The 24674-nt window shown below is 49.0% G+C and overlaps 1 protein-coding gene across 1 annotated transcript in view; it reads left to right on the top strand.

The window, feature by feature from the left end:
• Window positions 1-23781, top strand: part of LOC135905265 (uncharacterized) — a 32301-nt gene extending 8520 nt beyond the window's left edge. The window contains exons 4-5 of the mRNA XM_065436284.1: window positions 3683-3712; window positions 23509-23781. Coding sequence (XP_065292356.1) covers window positions 3683-3712; window positions 23509-23565 — 87 coding nt within the window. The 3' untranslated portion in view covers window positions 23566-23781. The remainder of the gene's footprint in view (window positions 1-3682; window positions 3713-23508) is intronic.
• Window positions 23782-24674: the final 893 nt, after the last annotated feature.

Below are 24674 nucleotides of genomic sequence, written 5' to 3'. Positions count from 1 at the left end.
TCAGTATTTTTATATACGGCTCGTCTACACCCTGATTCCGTAATGCCTCCATGACTGCTGAGGTTTCGACTGAATCAAACGCTTTCTCATAATCAATGAAAGCTATATATAAGGGTTGGTCCTATTCCGCACATTTTTCTATCAACGGAGTTATTGTGTGAATATCATCCATTGTTGAGTATCCTTTATGGAATCCTGCCTGGTACATTGGTTGACAGAATTCTAAGGTGTTGCTGATTCTATTTGCGATTACCTTAGTAAATACTTTGCAGGCAGCGGACAGTAAGCTGATCGGTCTATAATTTCTCAAGTCTGTGGCGTCCCATTTCTTATGGTTTAGGATTATGTTCGCGTTCTTCCAAGATTCCGGTACTCTCGAAGTCATGAGGCATTGCGTACAGAGGGCGGCCAGTTTTTCTAGAACAATCTGCCCACAATCCTTCAACAAATCTGCTGTTACCTGATCCTCCCCAGCTGCCTTCCCCCTTTGCATGGCTCCCAAAGCTTTCTTTACTTCTTCCGGCGTTACTTGTGGGATGTCAAATTCCTCTAGATTATTTTCTCTTCCATTAGCATCGTGGGTGCCACTGATACTGTATAAATCTCTATAGAACTCCTCAGCCACTTGAACTATCTTATCCATATTAGTAATGATATTGCCAGCTTTGTCTCTTAACGCATACATCTGATTCTTGCCGATTCCTAGTTTCTTCTTCACTGCTTTTAGGCTTCCTCCGTTCCTGAGAGCATGTTCAATTCTATCCATATTATAGTTCCTTGTGTCACCTGTCTTACGCTGGTTGATTAACTTCTATTTACGTACGCTATGTTAACAGTGTAACGCAAGCCCCAATAGGCCTCTTCGATACACTTTCATCATCTGGACTATTTCAAGGGCTGCTGCAATTCTGACATTGATATCAGCGGTGTACCAATGGCGCCCCCTGACCCATGCCGTTCATTTCAAAAGGTTTAGTGAAGGTGCAGGGCTGATTCGCGTTTTTTTCTAACCCTCCCTAATAACAGTTTCAACTGCATCCGAAGCAGCAGCATCTGAGCGTAAGCGCAGTTGAAAAGTTGGAGCACACTTAAGCTTCGACGTTAAGAGTGGAACGCGATAGCATTCAAAGATCCTTGACTGCTTCCCACGCTTCCCGGCAAATCCAGCTTAAACAACTGTAATGTTTACCGGAAGACGCTGGCAGCGAGCGCTATGCACGAAGGGGAGATTTCTGGTAGAAAGTCGGCCTCTTGCGTCGGCCGATCCTGGAGGTGGTGCACAGCCGCGGCAAAAACGTTACATCATTTTCAGGTTTCTGTTATTGTTTCGCACTTTTAATATTTCAGTCTGAGAAGACTTAACATAAAAGGCATTAGCTGTCTGTGTTCTGTTTCATGAGATTTGTTTGCGGGTTGTCATTCTCAAACTTTCGAGGAATAACTTTGTGTAGAATACGACAAGGTGTGGGCAATTTTAGCGATAGAATGGTGTGGCAATATAGCCCACATATACTGCATGTCATATAGCAAGCCATCGCATATACCTAGCCTATATGTACACGGCAATTTTCACTCACCAGGACGCCGGACACCGATGGCGACACCAAATTGTCCCAAAGGGCTTCTAACGCTATCGCGTTAAAATCTCTTTGTGGGAACTGAGATTGAACATTGCGAATAAAATAAGGACGCGAAGAAACAAATACCACAGGCAAGTGCCGACTGCCAACTGGAAGTTTATTTGAAGTTTTTTTCATATTTGTAAAGAGGTATAAAATGGCTCGAGAATTTCAAATAAACTTCCAGTTTCCAGAGCAATAACCTTCCAGAGCAATGAGCTTACTTTTTTCTGCTGTTCTTAATAAAGAAATTATGGTAGAAACTTCCCTGAATTGGTCTAAGCATGCGTAAGCACTGTGCCACTTGCCACTGTGCCACTCATCTCAATGCTGCCCGGTGTCATTATCAATGTTACCAAACTAAATCCTACCAGTATAAATCATATCGACACTTATCGATTGTTAACAGTATGGGACTAGATCTAACCGTTAGAAACCCTGATCAGTTGTTAGAAGCTTCATCGGACTCAGTCCGACCTTTATCAACGCTTATCGGTCGTTGTCAAGCCTATCGCAATCGATGTGTTCTTTGTTAACTCTTATCTGCCTTTATCAACGTTATCGTACATGACCTGACCCATATCAACTTTTATTTGTTCATATCAACCCTTATCCAACATTATCGAGCCCGTAACAACATTATCAGAATTGATCCATTATAAGCCCTTATCGCTCTGAGGACCTTATCCATCCGCATCAACCATTATCGACTGCGATAAGACGCATATAACGTACCCCTCATAACTCGTTATCAACTCACCATCATCAGCTTATCTTTTGACGTCCACTGGAATACAAAGGTCACTCCAAGCGATCTCCAATTACGGCTGTCTTATGCTAGCTCATTCCAGTTTGCACCTGCAAATTTACTAATTTGATCACCCCACCTAATTTTCTGTCGTCCTCGACTGCGCTTCCCTTTCCTCGGCATCATTTCTATACATTTAATGGCCCACCGGTTATCTTCCTTACGCCTTATATGGCCAGGCCGGCTCCTTTTTTTTTCTCTCTTAATGTCAACTAGAATATCGGCTATCCCCGCTTGTTCTCCGATACACACCGCTCTCTCCCGTCTCTTAAGGTTACGCCTAACATTCTTTGTTCGATTTATCCGCGCGTGGTCCTAATCAACTGATTTACTGCTTATCTCTCTGTGTTTTCACACATGATGCGCATGAGCCATCAGAAATTTGTGGATTTTCGGTCGCTGAAAGAGCGTCGCAACAGAAGGCTCATCCCGCGACCAACGAAACGCGTCAGGAATGTGGCGCGTTTGACATTAATTCGCGTCTACATGTGGTCCTTAAGGTGGCTTTTATTCCACCATCAGCAATTCTTTCAAGAAAGCGTTCATGGAAATGTTCTTTCACGTTGTGTTTTGGTACCACCAGTACAACACATTCATACGGCTCGGATATATTCACTTTCTCAAGCGCCCGTACACCTCGACATTCGCTTCGAGTGTAGTATTGTGCTTCCACCGCTGAAGCATAGGAGCAAAATTTCGTATCTCGTCGGGTCCCACCTGAGACTCGTTTGTGGTGGGACACGACGTGAACAGGTGAATCCGACAGATCTAATGTTAGCCCACGCTAAAAAATAGTATTGTCGAATATGGCCACCGCCCTAGTTCCCGCTTCAGTGTAAGTTGTCATGATCGCTAGCGCTCTCGACCGCTGACAACCAGTACCTTTTGAAATGAGTTTTCTTTTCCACTAAACTTACCTCAAGTAAGAGTTTGAGCGTTTAGCACGTTCTATTTCTGAAAACGTTCAGTCGTTCTGGCGTCCATAGGCCTGATGAGACTCTTCGGCATAGCTACAGCGAGGTGGTTTTTAATGGATTGTCTTGGCTTGTAGGTCTTTAGCACAAAGCACCAAGAGGCGCTTTGCTTTTTACCGTTTTGTTTTGAATGCTTTGTGTTTGAGTTCAACAGTAGCGTTTGTCAGAGTTTGTATATAACGCACATACGAACACTGTTCTAAAGTACTCTAATATAATAATACGATATTGCAATCATCAAAAGATCGCCTGCCTACATGTTCCTTCTTTTCTCATTGCAGACGGCACAAGTAACCAGGCCATTCTACTCCGTAAGTTATGCACTTCCTATTCAAGTGAATGCTACAAACCACGTTGAAAGCAGTTCGAAAATCAGTTTTGTTATACATATCCTCAGTGAAATTTTTTATTGTTTTTTTGCGAAGACTCCATGCACTTCTTTTACTGTGCCTGCGTGCTACTGTCTTGCAGAATAGGTGAGACGCCACACACCTCTACCATGTTCAATTCCCTAGGTGTCCTAGCTGCAGGACTTGTTCTTTACAAATTTACTCAGTGATAAAAATAATGTTACCTAAATATCCTGATTGCAACGAGCACAGGTCTTCAATGTCGCAATTATTTTATTATTTCTTTAACATAAGCCTCTCTATCACGACTTTCTTAGGGTTTGGGGTTGGGCGCATCTCCTTGTGTGCCTTTCACCGAGCAAAATGCAGTTTACTGTTGCACTATCTTCAAAGTCAGCCAATTCTAGTCAGAGGGCCTACATTTGATACAGTGTCATAGAAGGCCAGGCCAGTCGCAGATACAATATAATGTGCGGTGACGTGGGTCACGTGGTGGGGGTCTCTGTGTCTTGTCGTCTTCACTGGCAGGTAAGCAACGGTCAAAGTGCAAAATGCTGTTCAGAATATAATCAGCTGCATGACATTTATGTACCTGCTTCACAAAAGCTTCTTGACAAAAGATTCTTACATGTCGGTTGGATCCTTGGGGTCGAACCAAACAAAAACCGCAATCTTGGGCGGAACTGAACCCGAACCGAAAGAAATAACGGTCGCCGGTTCGGACGAAATAACTCTAGCATATAATGTGACAGCGCGTGTTCAAAGTTTGCACGATTGTTCAAGCAACTACTTTTTCAGCCGGTGCACGCTACTAGCAGATTGTTACGACTCACAAGTTGCACTGTGTGCTGGAATCTGGAAACATGCGTACGATGGGCATGCGCAGGAAACTGCGGCCACATCGGAAGAGATGCTTGCTCTTCTGAAATCGGCCGTGCCTGTTCTGTTCCACGGCAAAAACAAACAGTTGTTTCATGTGCTCCACTGAACCAATAGTTCTGGTGAGGTTCCCAATTCGGCCATTAGGTCAACTTGTATCTCAAACCAGATAAAAAAGGCAAGTACGGAGAGCGGGAAAGACGATGTCTTCGAGGAGGGATGCCGACGAGTTCAGCTGCTTGAGCCACAGCACTGCGGTAGCTAATGAATGTCTTCACCTTCTCAGTGAGCGGCACGCCACAGTGAGATACTTACAAGCCTCAGAGTGTCCTAAATGATGACCTTACATTCTTTTCTAATCTCTTTTGGTTTGCTTTACTAGAAGGTGCATGTGTTGCGGCGTCGTGACACAGAAGGTGATCACGTGGGAGAAGGAAGCCACGACGCTTAAAACCCCGTAAACGAAATAAAAGTGGCGCCATCTCCTCTCTCCTCCTCCTGCGCCAGCATTCACTCCTTCTTCTGGCGACCGTGACCAGCCCTACGCGGTGCTCAACTAGCAGACGCTCTCCGAAGACGCTCTCCGCGTTCGCCGCCGTATCTCTTCAACGTTAAGTAAGCGGTGGGAACAAAAAGCGCGATGCTACATCGGCAGTTCGCATCCTTCGTCGGCATCGAAGATCGCTTTCAAGGTCCGCACGGTGGTGACGCCGCCCGAGTACGTTTGGTGACCGTTCATAGCGGTTCGTCGCGGATGCGAAAGGCGCCAAGGGGCGATAACGGCTTGTAATGATCGGAACTTCATCAGCGCACCTGTTTGCCTATGTACCGTCACCCCTTCGCAACGTGCGGCGCTATACTCAAAATGTGCATTTCGCATACATTCAGGCTAAACAAAGACAACGCCATGGAATGTATGACTGGGTGGATAAAGAGCACGTGCGTTCGAAGACGACATGACTGAAGTCGGGCACGAAAGTTGCGAATAAACGCAGCGTGAATATGCGGCACTTAGGAGAACGAAAAACCAATGAAGCCGTATACAAGTGACAGCATATGAGATGAGTGATGGGCGAAGGATAGCTCACTTACCTCACATAGCCAAGATCATTGCGTTGGGTTGAAATCAGTCCGGCTGATTCTTTGAAACCAGACCTTGCTCCGTTCCGCGTCTCGCTTGCCAGATGGAATACGGAAAGCCGCTTGCTGTCGCTCTCACGTGTGCTGCACCCGAAGGTACAGTAACACGCCATCGCAAACACGGCACTAGGCTGAAAAAGAACAAAGGAGTCGCGGAAGGTGGCGCCTGCGTATGACGCTCGCAATGTTTGGCACCACGATCTCGGTGGAAACAAAAAAGAAGCAAGAAAACAGCGCCGGAGAGCACGCGACGGCATTCGGCCAACGGGTGGGCCGAGCATCGAGGGAAAGTGCAGGGGAGGAGGACGGCGGCAATATTTTATTTATTCATTTATTTACTTATTTATTTATTTATAGATGCTGCGATCTTTTACAAGATCTTAGCAGGTGGGAAACATGTAAGTACATTCATACAAACATACAGTTCAAGCAATCATGCCGACGCTTGAATTCAGCATGGCAAAAAGACAGAATGCATGAAAAAAGGAGCAAGTAAACCATGTGCGGTTGAGTCATGAATGCAAGTGCGCCTGAAGACGCAATAAAGAACTTTGTGTAACGACTTCATCAGGAAGTTTATTTGAATCAACTATTGTTCTTGTAAAATAAGAGCATTTGAAGCCGTTGTGCCGTGTTAACGGGGTACTGCTAGGGAGTGTTTGTGACGAGTAGCATAACCAGTTAAAGGTGTTAAAATGTGCGAGGTATCAATATGGTAGTGGTCATTTATAAATTGAAAAAAAGCATTTTAATCGGGAAACACCAGTTTGTTCTGTATTCGAAGAGAAGGCACTACGTTTAAGGAGGCCTGTTATAGAAGTGCGACCGTAGAAATTGTAGGTAAATCGGACAGCTTTCTTTTGAATTCTTTCTCATTTTTCAATATTTGTTTTTGTGTAAGAGTCCCAAATGGTTACTGCATATTCTAAAATAGGAGGAACTATTGTATTATATGCCAGAAGGCGGACAGCTGGTGTGGTGAATCTTTGCGACCGTCTGAGGGTGAACAATTTGTGAAGACAATTAGCCATTACAGTGTCAGTATGTTTTGACCAGGAAAGATTCAAATGATGGCGCTACTTTTTATTTTTATTGAGGGGCATTAACGACGCTTCGGAACTCGCTCCCCCTTTCTCGGTTTGCCGATACTCATGCTGCGGCGTGATTTATTCGCGCAATACCTCCCTCACACGGGCAGCTTTAACCAGAGTTACGCTATTGTTGCTAAGCGCGGTTTTATCAAAGTTGCTTTGCTGCCGTACGCGGGCTCAGTTTAGGAAAGAAATGCGGTTACGTTGTAATAGTATGAGCCAGTTTTTGTACAATTTAGCTGCGTTTATTAAAATAATATTTGATTTGATAACTTTCTCCAACAATTCCTTCAACGAATAATAGTGACATTGTATTTAGGAGGCGTGTCTGTCTTGCCGCTAATTCGAATCTGAAATTAGTATTTAAACCCTTGTATGGTCAAGGCAGCAGCACAAACAAGCCAATCTATTGTGTTGTACATATAGTTATGTTAATTTGATTGTTATGGCGTCGATTGACAGTTCTGACCCTGTATTGCGGCTGATTTGAATGTTTCGTGTGCCTCTGGTTAGTTCAAAGTTTCGTGGCGCGTGGTGTCTACAGAAATTAGCTGCTTCTTGCTCAATGGTGCACAACCATGCGGCAGCCTAGTGTTCACTTCTGCGCTAACTTCCTTTTTTTTTATTGTGAAGTTTGCTACCCACTGAACCCTTTCCTACTCCTGCGCCTCATCGCCTGTGCTGCTCCGCCCCATATAGCTATAGAGTGGCCAGTAGAAGGGCAACGGGGGTCTATGAGGAGCAGACGCTGTGTGTGTGCGATGCCAAAGCTTGGCGCGTGTGTGTTATGTCCCTTTCCTTGTAAGTCGATGCTATCTTGAACACATTAAACCTCTTCCCGCTCGCATATGGCGCAGTCGACTCTACGAACTGTACGATAGCCTTCTCGCCACGACTTTTCAACCCAGCCCAGTATTTACGTCTTCATCCACCTAGACAAAGCAACCGGCCCATCGCCTCGCCATCGCCATGCCCCTTATCAACTGCGAAGAGGCTACTGCCGCCGATCTCATCGAATTCGCAGCCGACGTCATCAGAGAATGATTGGCACAGCGCGAGCTCGACACCTCGAGTTCAAAAGACGAGCTCATTCAGCGTCTACTAGCTGACATTGCCGAGAAAACAGCACGTGGGTCAACGGACGCAACTTCTGCTAGTTTCAAGCATGCACATGGTTCCGCTACAATCCAACCGACGATGCCAGCCATGCCACGCTTTACACCGGGCTCAGTGCAAAACACACAACTACTCATAGCGTTTCTACAACAACACTTGGCGTTCACCGCGTATCTTGCACCCATCCCACCCATCAACGTCACCACGCTGCCTGACTTATCCGCTACCGTCCCCGCGTTCAGCGTTGGCGCTGGCTTCCCTGCTCACCAAATCGAGGATCTCGAACGCACACAGCAGCTTGCGTTTTGCGCACCATCAACACTAGACTGCAGACAGTTTTAGTTACACGTACGTAGAGGCTTCAGGTACGCAAACGTGAAAAGCCTACGTACCTTACGTGCACGCCATCTGAAACGCTTTTAGCTACACGTACGCGACGCACGCCAAGAGGGACCCCGTAGCCACATCTATCGGGAAATGTGAACACGGCGGTAGCCTATTCAACCCCGTCGCCGTGTTTCGATGCGAGCCGTCTGCGCGTGCGCGGCCCGCTATCGCTTGTTCGTGATCTCGCGGAACTCCCGCGCGAAGCTGTCTACGTGCGCAAGAAACGCACGCAAAGAATTGAATCTCACGTACGTCCGTGAGACGAGCGCGCGCCCGCTACGTTTTACGCATGCGCACTGCTGACACGTAGAAGCTCAGTTGCACGTACGTAGAAGCTTTGCGTACGTAGAGCTTCTACGTGTGAGCAGTGCGCATGCGTAGAACGTAGCGGGCGCGCGCGCGTCTCACGGACGTACGTGAGATTCAATTCTTTGCGTGCGTTTCTTGCGCACGTAGACAGCTTCGCGGGGAGTTCCGCGAGATCACGAACAAGCGATAGCGGGCCGCGCACGCGCAGACGGCTTGCATTGAAACACGGCGACCGGATAGATTTGGCTACCGCCGTGCTCGCATTTCCCGATAGATGTGGCTACAGGGTCCCTATTTGCGTGCGCCGCGTACGTGTAGCTAAAAGCGTTTCAGATGGCGTGCGCGTAAGGTACGTAGGCTTTTCACGTTTGCGTACGTGAAGCCTCTACGTACGTGTAACAAAAACTGTCTACTTTTAACAATCGCTGATTCTAAACTACGGGGTGCTGCAGCGGATTGGGAACTGACATCAGGCAGCCAGTTCACAACATAGCTTGAATAGAAGTGCGGGTTTCTGACCCAGTTCTTTGAGAAACTTTCATTTATACAGCGGCAAGAACGAGTAGCCGAGCGGGCACAAAACATAGGCGAAACCTTGTTAAGCTACGCCGTTTCCGAACCCAGGACAATTACCAGCTTTCCGGTGACGACCCCTGAGAAAGAACGCATCCATTATCTCATGAAAGGGATACACGACGACCAAGTGGCTCTGGCGTGAGTTCAGTGCAGCAACCGAAAACTGCTGCTGATTTGCTAAGCATTGTGAGCGAGGTTAATTGTACTTGTGACCATGACCGCCTCGTCCGCTTCTCGCGATGTGCAAGGGCACTATAACGTAATGTAATTCAAAACTTTTCTATTCCAATTCTGCAGTCAGTGGTGTGCGATTGGTCTAAAACTTTTTTGGACCACACGAATTTCGCCTGTTTGTCCTGTGACTTCACCAAAACTGCCAAAGCTCACAATGTGACATGACATGTACACACTGATTATGCATGATTCGACTGAACAAACAAAAAGTAATTATTTCTGATTCGATGCCTTTTCGTCATTAATCCTCTGCTATTGGTCAAAAAGGTTTCAGGCTGCACCCACTTCACCTGCATGTCACTCGCCGTCACAAAACCGCGAAAACTCCTTGCGTTAAAGTAAGGTGTACGCGTTAGAGATGCATTACTATGCCAAAAAAAACTGGATTTTTTCTAAATAGCTGGAGACTATTCATTTCTGAAAGGAATAGAACATAACTGCCGCCAATGGCTCAGGCACTGGCTACTCGCACCTGCCGGAGAGCATGGGTTTATTTGCGTATAACTAAACTTTTTGCTTGGCCGTATAACGTTATCGAGCCCTTTCAGCACGTATACGACACCGTTCTGCTAGCTGTTCTTTGTTGAGGATTCGTTTTAGCGGCACTTTTAACCTTCCGTAGCACGCCGCTGCGATTTTAGACAAGCCACCGCAACATAAGTGAGGGAAAGCGGACTAATCGCAGACGCCGGCTCCTCCCTCTTCATCCAGTTATCCATTTTCAGTGTGCTGGCTCGGCCCCATAGAAACCGTCTCCACTTGAGCGTGCTCTTCACCTCTTGTCAGCCAATTAGATAGGGAAAACTGCTCAATATAGGCAATGTTATTTCTTTTGAAAGCAAACAAAAAGGACCTCTTATAAACGAGCAGAGCGTTTCATTGGGCTGCCAAAGCGATTCTGCCTGTTACCGCCCGATACTTGCGATGGCGGTTACGTAAATTTTACGTCAGTCAAATGGAATAAAAACATATTGAAATAGTTTTAAGTTATAGTGCGCCAGTACAGTTTCCAAGACACTGAAGAGCTCCTGTTGTCCTGTGCACATCCCACGCTTATCCCAGCCAACCGCTGTTCGACGACCCGCGCCACCGCCACAGCTCATCCGGGTTCTTAGCTTACCACCCAGGGAACAAGAGGCTAGATATGAGGCAATTTCTTCCGAACACCGTGCGCCTGGATACCGCGCAGGCCAGGAGCTAAATAGACCAACGTGCATTAATTGCCGACGGTTAGATGACTTGGCTGCCAAGTGCACTTCATGAGCCCAGAGCTCCGCGTCAACAACTTCCAGGCAACACGAAACCGCATACCACTACCCTTTCTTGCCTTGGAGGATCATTTGTGCAATGTGCCGTGATAGAAGCTCACGTCGCAGCTGTCGGAGAAGTCGATGCCTTCCCATACAGTGGCTCTAAGATCGCAATATTGGGTGAAGACTTCGTTATATCCTCTGCCTTGTCGCCTTGGTCAAAGCCAACAATCTCCGTCGTTGCAGACGGTTGGCTTCGCCCAGTTTTGCCCCCAAAGGGAAGCATCGATTGCGATAGCAAATTAGTAGACAGCGCTACGAAGGATAGTAGTTTTATCGGCCGTATAAACTTGAAAGCATTCCCTTGCTAACTGAAATAACAAGCATGGTGTCAGCGCGCGAAAGCAAACATGAACACATAACACACGATAAGCACGGACACTCGCTGTCAAAACACTGGTGTGGCCAAGCGCGACAACATGAACGCAAGAGTAGCGAGAAGACAGCGCGCACAGAGATATGAGCCGTCAGGAAATCCCTTTCAAATACGGCGCGCGCGAACGCGCGCGGCCCTCCAAAGTACACACTTGGTGGCGGAGTCGCAGCCACCCCCCCCCCCCTACCTCTCGCGCTGCCTCCCCGGTTACCTCCACATATGGCGCGCGAGATTGAGCCGCAATCGACAGTTGCCTTTGCGCCCGATCGCGAAATGCGCTGTTCCTGCGGGAGCACTAAGCCACCCTCCCCCCCCTGCTTTCCTCGCATTCCCGCACGGCCTTTCGCGCGACGGAACACAGCGCGTTTACTCTCAGCTTTCTTCGCTCGCGCACGCCAGATTGAGCCGCGATCATCGGCTTCTCTCGCGTGCTTTCATTTGTACATAGAGCATACGACGCGTGGGGACATTGTTGTTGCCCTTGTAATTTATACGGAACATCACGGCGACGCTGACAGTGACGGCGAATTCGATATAATTGCTATCGCAATAAAAGCGCTCTCGAGGATGTCGAACGCCGCGCTGTTTACACGCTGACCCAGTCCCCATTTGCCTTCACTTACTTTGCCACTGGAGGCCTACAGCTCAACCCACTTCCAGATGTCAACCAGCCATCGTAGCTTTCACTGGCGTGCCATAATAAAGCCGTTGCCGAAAGCAGCATCAATGAAAAGACAGCCGAGCGACCCAGCTATTCAAGCAACTCAACAATGGAAGAAACAAGTTCCATCCTGAGTGACACCAAGAAGAGCGAAACCAAGAACAAACAGCCATCGTCCGAGATCTCCTTCAGCAACTTATAAAGCTCTTGGCCACCGACGACGATGATCTGTGCCTCTACGAGGGAGCTGAACACGCCCTCAATCTTGCCTCTACAGGCGTGCGGTATAGCCGACAATGGTACCGTTATGCTGCTGCTGATAGAACAATCATTGAGCAGCAAACCTATGTCGTCTTGCCATCCTTAAAGCCCATAGGCCCTTCCTGGAGTAGTTGTTTCAAGAGGCACCAAAAAGCGGCTCTGTTTGAATTATCTCCCTCTCGGTAAACCGACTGTCACATTGCACGGCCGCCGCCTTGTGCCGAGGACGCTACCGACGACATCGCTGGCAACTCCCTCTACGGATGCCTAGACCTCAAATTCACCTACTGGAAAATTGGGGTACGAGAAAAAGATCAGCCTAAAGCGTCATTCATAACCCACCATGACACCTTTGGTTGAGCAAGAATGGCGTTTGGTACTAACAGCGCCTCTGCAACTCTTCATGAAGTTATGCAAAAGATATTTCGACAACAAGCGGCGACATGCAATGTGTGGTGTCCGTGTATACCTCGGTGATGTCCTGTTCATTGGCACCAACTTCGACATCGTAGACTTGCTACAGGAAGTCCTCAGTCTACTTCTGAAAAGCGGCTTCAAAGTCACACTTGCAAGATGCCAGTTTTCACTGCCATCGTTGACATTCCTGGGATACGTTCTCTCCCAAGAAGGCAAACAACCAAACCCGGCAGAAATGGAAGTGGTCTTGAATATCCCTGCGCCAATGAATACTAAGTCTGTACTACGCTGGCTTAAGACAGCAATTACAGCGAAGCTATATATGGCTGGCCGATTCGTCCGACCTCCCGTCCGTCTCTGGGTCGCCTGTACGCCGAAAACTCCTCCGGCGCAACCCTATGCGCATGTGCGAAGAAAAGAGAACGAAAGAGATGCGGGTGATTAGCCAACACCGCCTAGGTAGCACAAGCCCTGTTTACTTCGGCCAATGACGTCACGCTACCTGGCCCAAAATTTCCATTGACAATGCCGGCGTGATGAAAGCGGTGGCGTTAAAATCCATCTTGCCTACTCGGAAGCATCCCCATTACATTCTATGGTAGTCGGGCCAGGTCACATGACGTCATAAATCGCAGTGAAAAGGCATTTTCCCGCCTAGGTGGTCATGCATTAGATGCGCCAGTAGTGACGTCGTTGCCCTCCATCGCAGCTGAGCGCGCGCGCAGCAGTTTCCCTCCGGCTTCGAAATGGGTAGGCCACGCGTCATGCGTACTCCTGAGGAGCAGGTAGCTTTCGATCAGCAATGCCGCGAGCAGAACCGGGAACGAGTTCTGTGCCGTGCCGATGCTGCAGCCCGGGCACAAGAATAGGCTCGTGCAGCCGAACGCAAGCAGTAACTGTGTACCGAGGATCTGGCAGCCTACTAAACCGTCGTTTCATGAACCGTCGGGATTAACCCAGTGATAATATCGGGGTCGCATGTGTCAGCTTCGCTTGTTAACCATCTGTACAGAATGCTTCGGCGGTGATTTTTTTGCACACGAATCCTACCCAACTTTGCCAAGATTTCAGCACCTCTTCAGGCAATTGTCCGTAGCGGAACTTTCAGATTAGCTACAGCTTGTGGTTCTGCATTCGAGGTTCTTCGAAAAGCAGTAACTTCAGCCCCCGTAATTCATCATTTAGACCCTACCTCCCCAACTACAGAGACAACGGATGCCTCTGTGGTGGCACTCGGTGCTGTGCTCTCTCAACGACAAGGTACTAATGACGTTGTCATCGACTACTCATGCAAAGCGCTCGCAGCTCCCGAAAAGAAGTCACACCGTAATGTTTGTGATTACCTTGGAAGCCGTTGGGCCATCTGTTTGAAGTTCTGCTCGCACCCCTTTTACCGAACGTTTTCCCCTCTGGCAGATAACTGGACTGTGGCCTGTTTCACCACCAACATTAATCCCTCACACCGGTTTACTAGCAGGCTGATGGACTTGGTAGAACTTTACCGGTCAATGCTAGCCTGGCAAAGGGAATGTCGCTGACATGCTTTCCCTTCTTTCGTGTGCCACCTTCGATCCCATGGCAACACGGAGTCAATTTCAACAGGAAGACTAGGAGTATTTATCCATACTCCAAAAGCTCTTAACTTACAGTGAAGGAAGTGCTGACTTCTTCTTTGTGGGTGACATACTGTATCATTGTATGCCTTCCAGCCTAAACACAATTTTGGCACACTCAAGCTATGCCAGCCAGCTCTTGAAATATCTCACAACAGCGGACATATGGATGCAAAGTGTGCACAATTAAAAGCTACAAGGCTGCTATTGCTGGCCACAGATGAACACTACTGTGACTCTATATATGCAGGGCTGTCTGATATGCAAGCCTTACAACCACCCTACAATGAGAAACGTGGGAAAGGTGTGCTTTATGCCAAAGACAGATGTACCACTTACTCATTTTGCAATGGACCACATTACGAAGCATCTTGGCAACAGCAATAACTTTATATTGAATGTAATCTACTTTGCTACGCACTTCGGAGTACGTGATTTTGGGTCCCCAACAAGCACAAAGGACGCAATTAAGCACTTGACTTCAGTGTTCTATCGCTATCGTGTCCCTAATAAATGCTTTGTCAGATAATGACCGTGCTTTCAGTTACCATGAGTTTAAGTGCTTCCTGAGTTTTTATGGAATTCAGCAGCCCTTCTCCATTCCATACCGTGCGTCGAGCAATGGTCTCGTGAAGCGAAGCAGCGCAAATCTTGTGTCGGTGCTGAAGAAAACGTGTGGCGCTGAACCTTCACTTTGGAAACGAAAACTCGTCGCCGCCGTCTTTTCCGTGAACACCATGATGAAAACGACTTTCATCATTTCATCGGATTTTCGTCCTTTGAACTACAGAGTGGGTTTGTTGAAAATTATCCGCAAAGAAATTCCCCCATTCAGTGGCAAGCACGTTTGAGGCAAGGTTATTGAGTCGTACGGAAAGTCGTGCAGAAGCCCCAGACAACTTGGTGCAAGCTCAGCAGCAACGAAACCGTCGCTACGGTGAGTAACATCGTCATGCCAAGTTCAAAATTGATCAGTACTTCTGGCTTCAACGTCAAGAGCCTATCGCAGATGGCATATCCAAGCTCGCCCCACGTTCAAGGGCCTGTATAGAATTGTGGACCAAAAGACACCCGTCAACTTTGGGGTTCGTCATATCACTGCCCACCCTGCCAGTGCTTCAGCAAGGGACCAAAGAACTGTTCACCCTAGCCAAATGAAGCCATTTCGTCCACCGTACGTCGACCAAGCTTTTCTGAACCTACAAGGATCGCCTCCTACCGTGCCACTTGAACATACAGAATCTGAGAATAGGGGCGTAAACTGTCCGCTGCGCCAAACACGGAGTCTGTGCACGATAGATGCAACAGAACACCCTGTCCCGAAGCACCTGCGGTAATCGCGGGCTATGTTGCGAACACCGCTGTAGCAGAGAACCCTTATGCTATCAATCCACCGGGTCGTCATATTCGTCACACGAGGTGGCTTGAGGACTACGAAAACTGACATCAGAGAGTGGGGGAAGTGTTTTTGAGAGGGGTGGGATGTGAGGTCTCCTCCCTGCCAAACCGCTTCCTTTGTTGCGTCTCAGCCCCTGTACTGCTCCGCCACTTATATCTATAGAGTGGCCAGTGGTCCGGCAACTGGGGACCTAAGAGGGACAGACGCTGTGTACGTGCCATGCCATATCCCGATCTGTGTGTTGCTATGTCGCGCTCTTTGTAATCCTATGTTATCTACTCCAGAGTAAACGTCTTCCCGCTCACATTATATATGCATGCATCTGCGGGCTCCAGCGCAGTGAGCAGAGGTGATTTTTCGAAATGCGTATTAATCCCCGCATAGACCCAAGACTGGTCAGTCAAAGCACTTCTCGTTCGAGAGTTCAGACGACGCTGCTACGCTCACAACTGGTATGGCAAGCGCTATTTTGCCTGTGTCTCAGTTTTCGAGAGGCGACTGAGGATGCAAAACTCGGTTTCTGATAACCGTAATCAGGCGGCTAAGTACGGATACGTCTGCTGAGTAGCTAGCAGTAACCATGGTCATCGGTATCAGTACAGTTAGTGTGGCGATTTCCTACTTCCTCCTGACAACCTTGTATTAGTAAAGCCATGTCACAAACACATCAAAACCAAAAGGTATAAGTTGAAAAGCGGTCCTTGTAAGTTAGCTAGTAAGCTCTGGGGCTTGCCGGCATTCGTTCTAGAGTAGTTCTCTTGGACCACTCTGCATTTCCGAAACAGGCAAATTAGAAGTACTAAACGTCATCTCAGCACTAATCTAAACGTGTCCCTTTGTGGTCCACTACGGGCGTTGGATAAAAGTCTAGGCTTTCTTATCAAGTATACGGACACTTCAGGCGAATTTCCATCGCGAGCGAAAGCTTGCCACGTTGAGCCGACAGCAATACCGGCTTGATGCAGCGGTGTCTTCTTGCGCTCACATAAAAGGAAGGCGGTGAGGGTGCAGGCCATCTCACTCGCAGAAGGGGGAGAGGAGAGATGCGAAAAAAGGCCTCCTAGACAGCACAAGAACTGCGCACTTCGGTCCATGACGTCATGCTACCTTGCGTGACTATCATAGAATCTAATTAGGACGCTCCAACGCCACCTATATAGCAAAGGGCCTTTTCACTCCGATCCTTGACGTCATGCTAGTGGCCCGACCGTCATAGAATCCAATGGGGCTGTTCCCGAGTGGGCAACAGTGATTTTGACGTCACCGCCTTCGTCACGTCAGCCTTGCCAATGAAAATTCTGGGCCAGTAGCATGACGTAGTGAACAGGCCTTGTGCTATCTAGGTAATGTGTGATGCTCCCGAGCAAGTCGCGGTATTTTTAACGTCACCGCTGTTACGTTTCGCCTATGACGCGCGGTGTAGCCGGCGCGAATTAAACGGACACCGGGGCTTCGTTCCAAGCGGCGGACATTTTGGCCCGTTCGGAGCGGCCGCGACGCATCCCCGCCGAGCGCGTCCCGGCATGTTCAGTGCCACGTGTCTTTGTGTGTGCGTGTGTGTGTGTGTGTGCCCACGCTTGTCAAAGCGCGGCAGCCGGGGAGAGGAGCTCCCCCATTGTGAAGCGAGGAGGTCTGACCGGCGCCGGCCCGGCTGATGCGTCACCTCCTTGTCCCAACGTGTCTCTCAGTCCGTCCGTCGCCGCTGTCACGTGGTGTCGTCTCGTGGCCTTCCTTCTTGCCCGCGACGCCAAGAGTATAAGAGCAGCTGCCCCCGGACGCCAGGAGAGAGGCTCCGATTTCTTCTGTTGAGTAACGTGCTCTCCCGTCTCTCTACTTCGGTCGACCTGACCGCCCGCTCTTTGCGATGCTAGAATAAACAAGTTGTTCTGTTAGCAGTCGCCTCATGCTTTGCTGGGACCTTCGGATGCTTCCAGTGTGCCCCAGGTCGCCAGGCCAACGCTACCCTTGGGGCTTGCGACCCATTCGCAACAACGGGCGCCAACGGTCCGGTTGCAACAACGGGTGTCAGCACTGAGGTTCCATCAGCTGGTGGCAGCGCTGAGATTCCAACAGCCGGTGCCATCGGTGCGGTTCAAACATCTGGTTGCCAGCGGTGAGATCGCGACAACGGAGGCCAGCAGCGAAGATATGCGGTTGACTGTATGCTGAGCAGCACAACGACCATCCGGGAGCAGTGCAACGAGCCCTGTGTGATGACTGGTTGCCTGCAGCGGAACGACTGCGCTGAATTCTTGGCTGCGAGGTTTGGTGAGTGCGGGACCTTCTTCTTCTGAGTTTTGCCAGGCTTTTGTTAGTGTCAGAAACAGAGCTGGTAATTGTGGTTTTCGTTGCTGCCGGGTTAGTTGCGGCAAGACAATAGTAGGCAGTAGAGAAAGCAGCATTCAGAGCAGCCATGGATTTGAAGTCGTTGCGCAAACCGAAATTGTTGGAGCTTGCAAGAGAGTTGGGTCTGGTTGTGTCAGACAAACTCAGAAAACCAGAACTGCTAAGGGCTATTCTTGAGTTAGGAGCTGACGATGACGAGCTGTCGGAATGCCTTGAGACCATTGAGGAGAGGGAGACGGCAAAAAGACAGGAACGCGAACTTAAAGAACAGCAGCAGCAACAGCGAGAGCAACAAGCGAAAGATGAGCGTGAACGTAAAGAACAGATAGAACGAGAGCAACAAGAGAAAGAAAGAGAGCGCGACCGTCAACACGATTTGGAAATGAAACGTCTCGAGTTAGAGATGGAACGCGCTCGTAATGGAAGTCAGGCACACGGTGCAGGAGAACGAGTATTGTTCAAAATGACTGACCTGATGCGGCCGTTTAAGCTTGGAGAGGACATTGGTTTGTTCCTGGTTAACTTTGAGCGAACGTGCGAGAAGCAGGGGTTCTCTCGGGAAACGTGGCCACAGCGCTTGCTCACTTTGTTACCCGGCGAGGCGGCCGACGTAGTCGCTCGCTTGAATAGAGAGGAGGCAGAGGATTTCGACCAAGTTAAATCGAGTCTGCTAAAAAAGTACAGGCTGTCCGCGGAGGCGTTCCGTCGGAAGTTTCGGGAAAATGAGAAAGGTAAAAGTGAGTCATATACAGAGTTTGCCTACAGGCTTATGTCAAACATGCAGGAGTGGCTCAAAGAAGAGAAAGCGTTTGGTGACCACGAGAAAGTTCTGCAGTGTTTCGGGCTAGAGCAGTTTTATAGTCGGTTACCTGAGAACGTGCGGTACTGGGTCTTGGATAGGCCAGACGTTAGTACGGTGGCTAGAGCCGCTGAGCTAGCCGAAGAGTTTGTGACGCGTCGGGCTCGCGGAGCTAAGGACGGTCAAAAGGGTGAATTTGGCTCCAAGTTTGAGAGGCCGAAGTTCACGCCCATGAGAGCAAAGGGGGACACACGTAGTGCGGATGCGAGTGAAAGCAGTCCGACCGAACGTAAGGAGACGGCGGCAACCGAAGCCGAACGCAGAAAGCGGTTCGAGGCGAGGCAAGCGCGCGTTTGTTATACGTGTCAGAAGCCGGGTCACTTTTCGGCGCAGTGTCCAGAAACAAAAACAAAAGTCGTATTTTTGTCATTATGCAGCACTGACGAGAACATGAAGCTTCTCGAGCCTTACATGCGCGACCTCCTCGTGAACGGGAAAGAGTGCCGAGTGCTTCGCGATTCCGCAGCTACAAGGGATGTAGTTCACCCCTCTTACGTAGAACCCGATATGTTCACGGGCGAGTGCGCATGGATTAAGCAAGCCGTGGAAGCTCATAGCGTGTGTCTGCCCGTAGCAAAAGTGCTTATTGAAGGTCCTTTCGGAGCACTTGAGACGGAGGCGGCAGTGTCATCTATGCTGCCCGCCCAGTACCTGTACCTATTTTCGAACAGGTCCGATCACCTCCTGCGCGAGAAGGGGCTTTTGTTTGGTGAGGCTAGCGTTCAGGCTTTAACCAGATCGAAGGTTCGGGAGCTCGCTGCAAAGGCGGTAGTTGCGGGGCCGACGTTGTCGAACGATGAGAAAGGGTCAGAGGCACAGCAAGCTTATATTCAGAGCACGCCAGAACTGAATAAAATTGAGCCTGTAGCGTTAAAGGCACCAGATACTGGAGAGGAAATGCCCGACACGGGAAAGTTAGAAGAGCTATCTGAAGATTTGCTCATCGCGCCTACGTCAGACGGACTTAATAGGTTGCTAAAAGTCAGCCGGTCGGCTTTGATAGCCGAGCAAAAGAAGGATGGCAGCCTAGAAAATATACGCTGCATTGTCAAGGAAGGTATCGCCAAGAAAAATGCTCGCTTTGTGGAAAGAGGTGGGGTCCTGTACCGGAAGTATCTAGACCGCAGGGGAGTGGAGTTCGATCAGCTGATCGTGCCTCAGTGCTACCGTCAGGATCTGTTGCGCTTGTCGCATGGAGGTTCGTGGTCCGGACACCTAGGAGTTAAGAAAACTAAGGACCGTCTCTTGCAAGAGTACTATTGGCCAGGGTGCTTTCGGGACGCAGACCACTTTGTGAAGACATGCGACACCTGTCAGCGGGTGGGCAAACCAGGGGACAAATCGAGGGCGCCGTTGAAGTTGGTACCTATCATTACGGAGCCTTTTAGACGGCTCGTTATTGATACAGTGGGACCTCTGCCGGTAACAGCCACGGGGTACAGACACATTTTGACTGTGATCTGCCCAGCGACAAAGTTCCCTGAAGCAGTGCCGCTTAAAGAACTCAGCTCAGTTGAGGTAGTCAATGCACTGCTGTCCATATTTGCGCGAGTTGGTTTTCCTGCGGAAATCCAATCAGATCAGGGCACAGTGTTTACTAGCGCTTTGACGACAGCCTTTCTCGAAAGGTGCGGGGTAAAGCTGTTACACAGCTCAGTGTACCACCCCCAGTCGAATTCCGTTGAGAAGCTCCACTCCGTCATGAAGCGCGTGTTGAGAGCCTTGTGGTTTGAACAACAAACTGACTGGGAGCTGTTTCTGCCTGGGGTAATGTTTGCATGGAGGACCGCGCCGCATGCGGCTACGGGGTTTTCGCCAGCTGAGCTAGTGTACGGTCGCTCGCTGCGATCTCCGCTTCGCATGCTTCGAAACGGATCACTGCTCTCTCCAATGGCTGCAGACTATCTCTTTCACAAATGGCCACCTCCTGCGCTGGAGCCTTGCTTTGCAACAACAATCTTTTGAGGTGCGTTACAAAAAGGGGAGTCTCAACGGTAACGCCGATGGCTTAAGTCGAAGCCCCTAACGTGGGAATCAGCCTCAAAATTGTTTGTTATTGATGTTTTTTTTCCTGAGGCAGGATTTTTAACATATTGCTTTTGTGTAGTGTTTCAAAGTGATGATGTGCTTTCTAGTGAAATTTTCCGATTTGTGGACGCGTTCTGAGTGCTGCTATAGACTACTGTAAGGAACTAGGCAGTAGTATAAAAGGGGAAAGAGCCTGGCATGGCTTAGTGAGGGTTGTGCCGTGCTTGCTGACTGAGCGGCTGAGTTTCGGCGCAGTTCTAACGCTTGCTGGGAAAGAGAACAAAAATGGCAACTCTCCTGAAGTCACTTTGCAGTGTCCTGTGTGAACCTGAACGTGAGAACGAGGCCTTCTCGGTGCGCTGCGCTCAAGAAACGCCGAGGGACGACCGACTTCGGTTATGAGCATCATCGAGCGACATCCCTCCGGACAGCGGATGCAGTCCCCTGACCATCGGGATCTCCTTCCCCCGGCGGGGCGGTCTGTTACGTTTCGCCTATGACGCGCGGTGTAGCCGGCGCGAATTCAACGGACACCGGGGCTTCGTTCCAAGCGGCGGACATTTTGGCCCGTTCGGAGCGGCCGCGACGCATCCCCGCCGAGCGCGTCCCGGCATGTTCAGTGCCACGTGTCTTTGTGTGTGCGTGTGTGTGTGTGTGTGCCCACGCTTGTCAAAGCGCGGCAGCCGGGGAGAGGAGCTCCCCCAGTGTGAAGCGAGGAGGTCTGACCGGCGCCGGCCCGGCTGATGCGTCACCTCCTTGTCCCAACGTGTCTCTCAGTCCGTCCGTCGCCGCTGTCACGTGGTGTCGTCTCGTGACCTTCCTTCTTGCCCGCGACGCCAAGAGTATAAGAGCAGCTGCCCCCGGACGCCAGGAGAGAGGCTCCGATTTCTTCTGTTGAGTAACGTGCTCTCCCGTCTCTCTACTTCGGTCGACCTGACCGCCCGCTCTTTGCGATGCTAGAATAAACAAGTTGTGCTGTTAGCAGTCGCCTCATGCTTTGCTGGGACCTTCGGATGCTTCCAGTGTGCCCCAGGTCGCCAGGCCAACGCTACCCTTGGGGCTTGCGACCCATTCGCAACAACGGGCGCCAACGGTCCGGTTGCAACAACGGGTGTCAGCACTGAGGTTCCATCAGCTGGTGGCAGCGCTGAGATTCCAACAGCCGGTGCCATCGGTGCGGTTCAAACACCGCCCACGTCACATAGGACCTGGTGATGGAAATTCCGGTGCAAGCAGCCTGACGCTGTCATGCAAAGTGCACAGAACTGCTATCAAGGAGCGCTAGGGGTGTGCGAATAGTTATTTTGAGACCGAATAGAATACGAATTTAATATCGCCTGAAGCGAATGGAATAAAATATTCAATACTTTTCGAATAGTCTTCGAATAATGAATAATCGTTATCACAGTTAGTACCAACATTCTTTAAGTTACGAAGTTTCTGTCATCACGTAGTATGTTATGAAGTGCCGTTTCTTAAAAGCACAAATGGAGAATCCGGAACAAACACGTAGTTTCTTCGCATGCAAAGGGCTCTTAAAGGAGTCCGAATGATCGCTGTACAGCCTGAAAAGTATGGCTACGTAATTTACGTAGCCTGTTCCACTGCGCACGTTCTGATATTTTAATGGCTGTACAATGCCCCTGGGTTGAAAATTTGCTGTCTTTCTGCTACAACCATATGTATTTCTGGGCACTGTTCATATTTTGAATTATTCTAAATTAGTCAAAATATATTCGCATTTAGAAATAGTGACAATTCGGTTCTAAAACAGAATCGAATATGACCCTTTTCGAGTAGTTATTTGAAAGTTTCGAATATTTTCACGCCCCTAAGCGCGCTAAGTGCGCATTTCATTTCTACACAGGCTGCGGCAGATGAGTGAGGGCATTCTTCCTATTTTGCAGGTTGTCTGCGCTGAGTTTGAAGGCTAGCCGACCGGAGACAGCTGATGGCTTAGCGTGCGCTGTGATGTCGCTCGCCTATACTGTGAAAGAGTTCACACGCTTTGGCAGTAATCTTATTCCACAACAATATTCGTCATCTGCTTTCCTTGCATTTTCCTTCTTGAAAGCTCTGCGCTCGCTATTCCTCTGTCCAGAATGCTGTGTTACCATAATAACGCGCACGCCGTCCGTGACCTGGCAGTATCGCGCCACGCAGCGTTAAAGAAAGGAAGTGCCGGCAAGACAGACGACAATCGTTGTTCGACAAGATTAGCCCCAAATGGTGCAAACATCTTAACAGTGCAGTCCGCGTTGAAGCCAGCGGCAGCGCGAGAAGTTCAGTCGCCGCTGCCGCCGCTCTTCACGCCAGCGTTCTGTCAGCGAGTGTCCGCGGTGATCGAGTGAGATGTGTTCGTGCATACCTAAGCGCTCAAGACAACGTGCTTGCTAATCTAGCTAGTAAGCGAACACTAACAGCAATAAACTAGACCTACTTAGTATGGTTGTCTAATAATTTTCTATCACCACCAATGCTTCGCCTGTCGAGCGAAACTGACTTTTAGATCCAGCGGCCATTATCACACAATGGCTATCAGCTGGGGCCGCTTTACCGCCGCATTAAGCAGCAAGTGCTCGCTCACGCCAGCGCGCGTGCTCACTCAAAATTCGTAGGTAATATCGGCCTAGCAATGTCACGTGGAACACATATTATCTGAAGTAGATTTATAAACAATGAAGGAACAATACCGGTTCAACAAGTACATCTGAAGAAAAAACATCATTTCGCGTTTCTGCATTTTCTTTTCCAGGACGAGGTGAAGAAGATCATTCGTGGCCATTTTGACAGCTGCCGTGAACTGGCTTAAGCCATGGATTGAAGTTCTGCCGTCAGCGGAAAGCTCCGAGTGAATAAATTCATCTTTTGGCACAACCATTGAAGATATGGCTAAAGGGCCACAGTTGCAAGGATTCAGGCGCATGGCATGCACGTTTCTTCAATAAAAACAATCCACATAATATAGAGAAAACAACGCTCAATAATGGGCGACTTCATCTCAATGTACAAATAGTAATAAGCAGGCGTTCTCGCAGCCCACATTTCACTTCTGGTTAATAAGGCTGGCGGCAATGCTAGATCTTACGTCCCGACCAGCTGTGTAGCTAATCAGAACAATTCCCGGATTGGGCACCTTCCTCTCATATGCAACCGTGTTTTTGAGCTGCAGTTCCCTAAATCTATGAAACAAAGAAATTGTTCTAAAGCATTTTCGTTTTTATTTCCGCAAGAAATTGAACTTCTACTATATGGATGTAGTAATGCTGATTTGCTATGTATCTTAAGGTTTTCTTCATTTCGTGTTTGTTTTTGTATGAATTGTTATATTTTCACTTAAAAAATGCCATCATAGCTCTTTTTTCAACGCGAGTCCGAGGAGTTGAAGACAGCTTAGTTCCGGATTGTGAAGCTGTCGTTCCGGCTTCCGCCAGAAAAGAACTTCGTCAGAACCCCGCCATTGTGTTCTAGCACATAGCAAGGCAAATGCATCTGGTAGCGAAGCTTCGAAGCCCTTAAGTTGAAAACACGGCGACTCATAGTGGGTACATGAGCGTGAGTGCCATCTGTGTGAGCAGGAAACACTTCCGACTGAACAATAATGTGACTCATTTCCGTTAAAAACAGAGGTGATGTTGTAGGAACAGAAGGCACACGAAGGATTGCCTATTCTTGGCAATCCTGCGTTGATAACGATTACATGACTGCGTTGATAACGCAACTACCATCGTCGAGCCTGTATGCCTGATGGCGCTAGTCCAGTCTCCTCTTCTACCACGCGGCTCTGAGTCTGCCATAAGGCTACCTCTCCAGGGATAAAGGCACTGCCGTTGAGCGCTTTAAGTTGTGTAGATGGCACTGCCAGAGTCTAGATGAGCTGGCTTCAAGCGGTCGATGGAAGTTGTCTCTTCGCGCCCGTTG

Source organism: Dermacentor albipictus, chromosome 8 (assembly GCF_038994185.2).
Source record: "Dermacentor albipictus isolate Rhodes 1998 colony chromosome 8, USDA_Dalb.pri_finalv2, whole genome shotgun sequence".
NCBI classification, from domain to species: domain Eukaryota; kingdom Metazoa; phylum Arthropoda; class Arachnida; order Ixodida; family Ixodidae; genus Dermacentor; species Dermacentor albipictus.
Note: the sequence above shows the minus strand (reverse complement) of the source record. Positions and strands in the feature narration are given on the sequence as shown.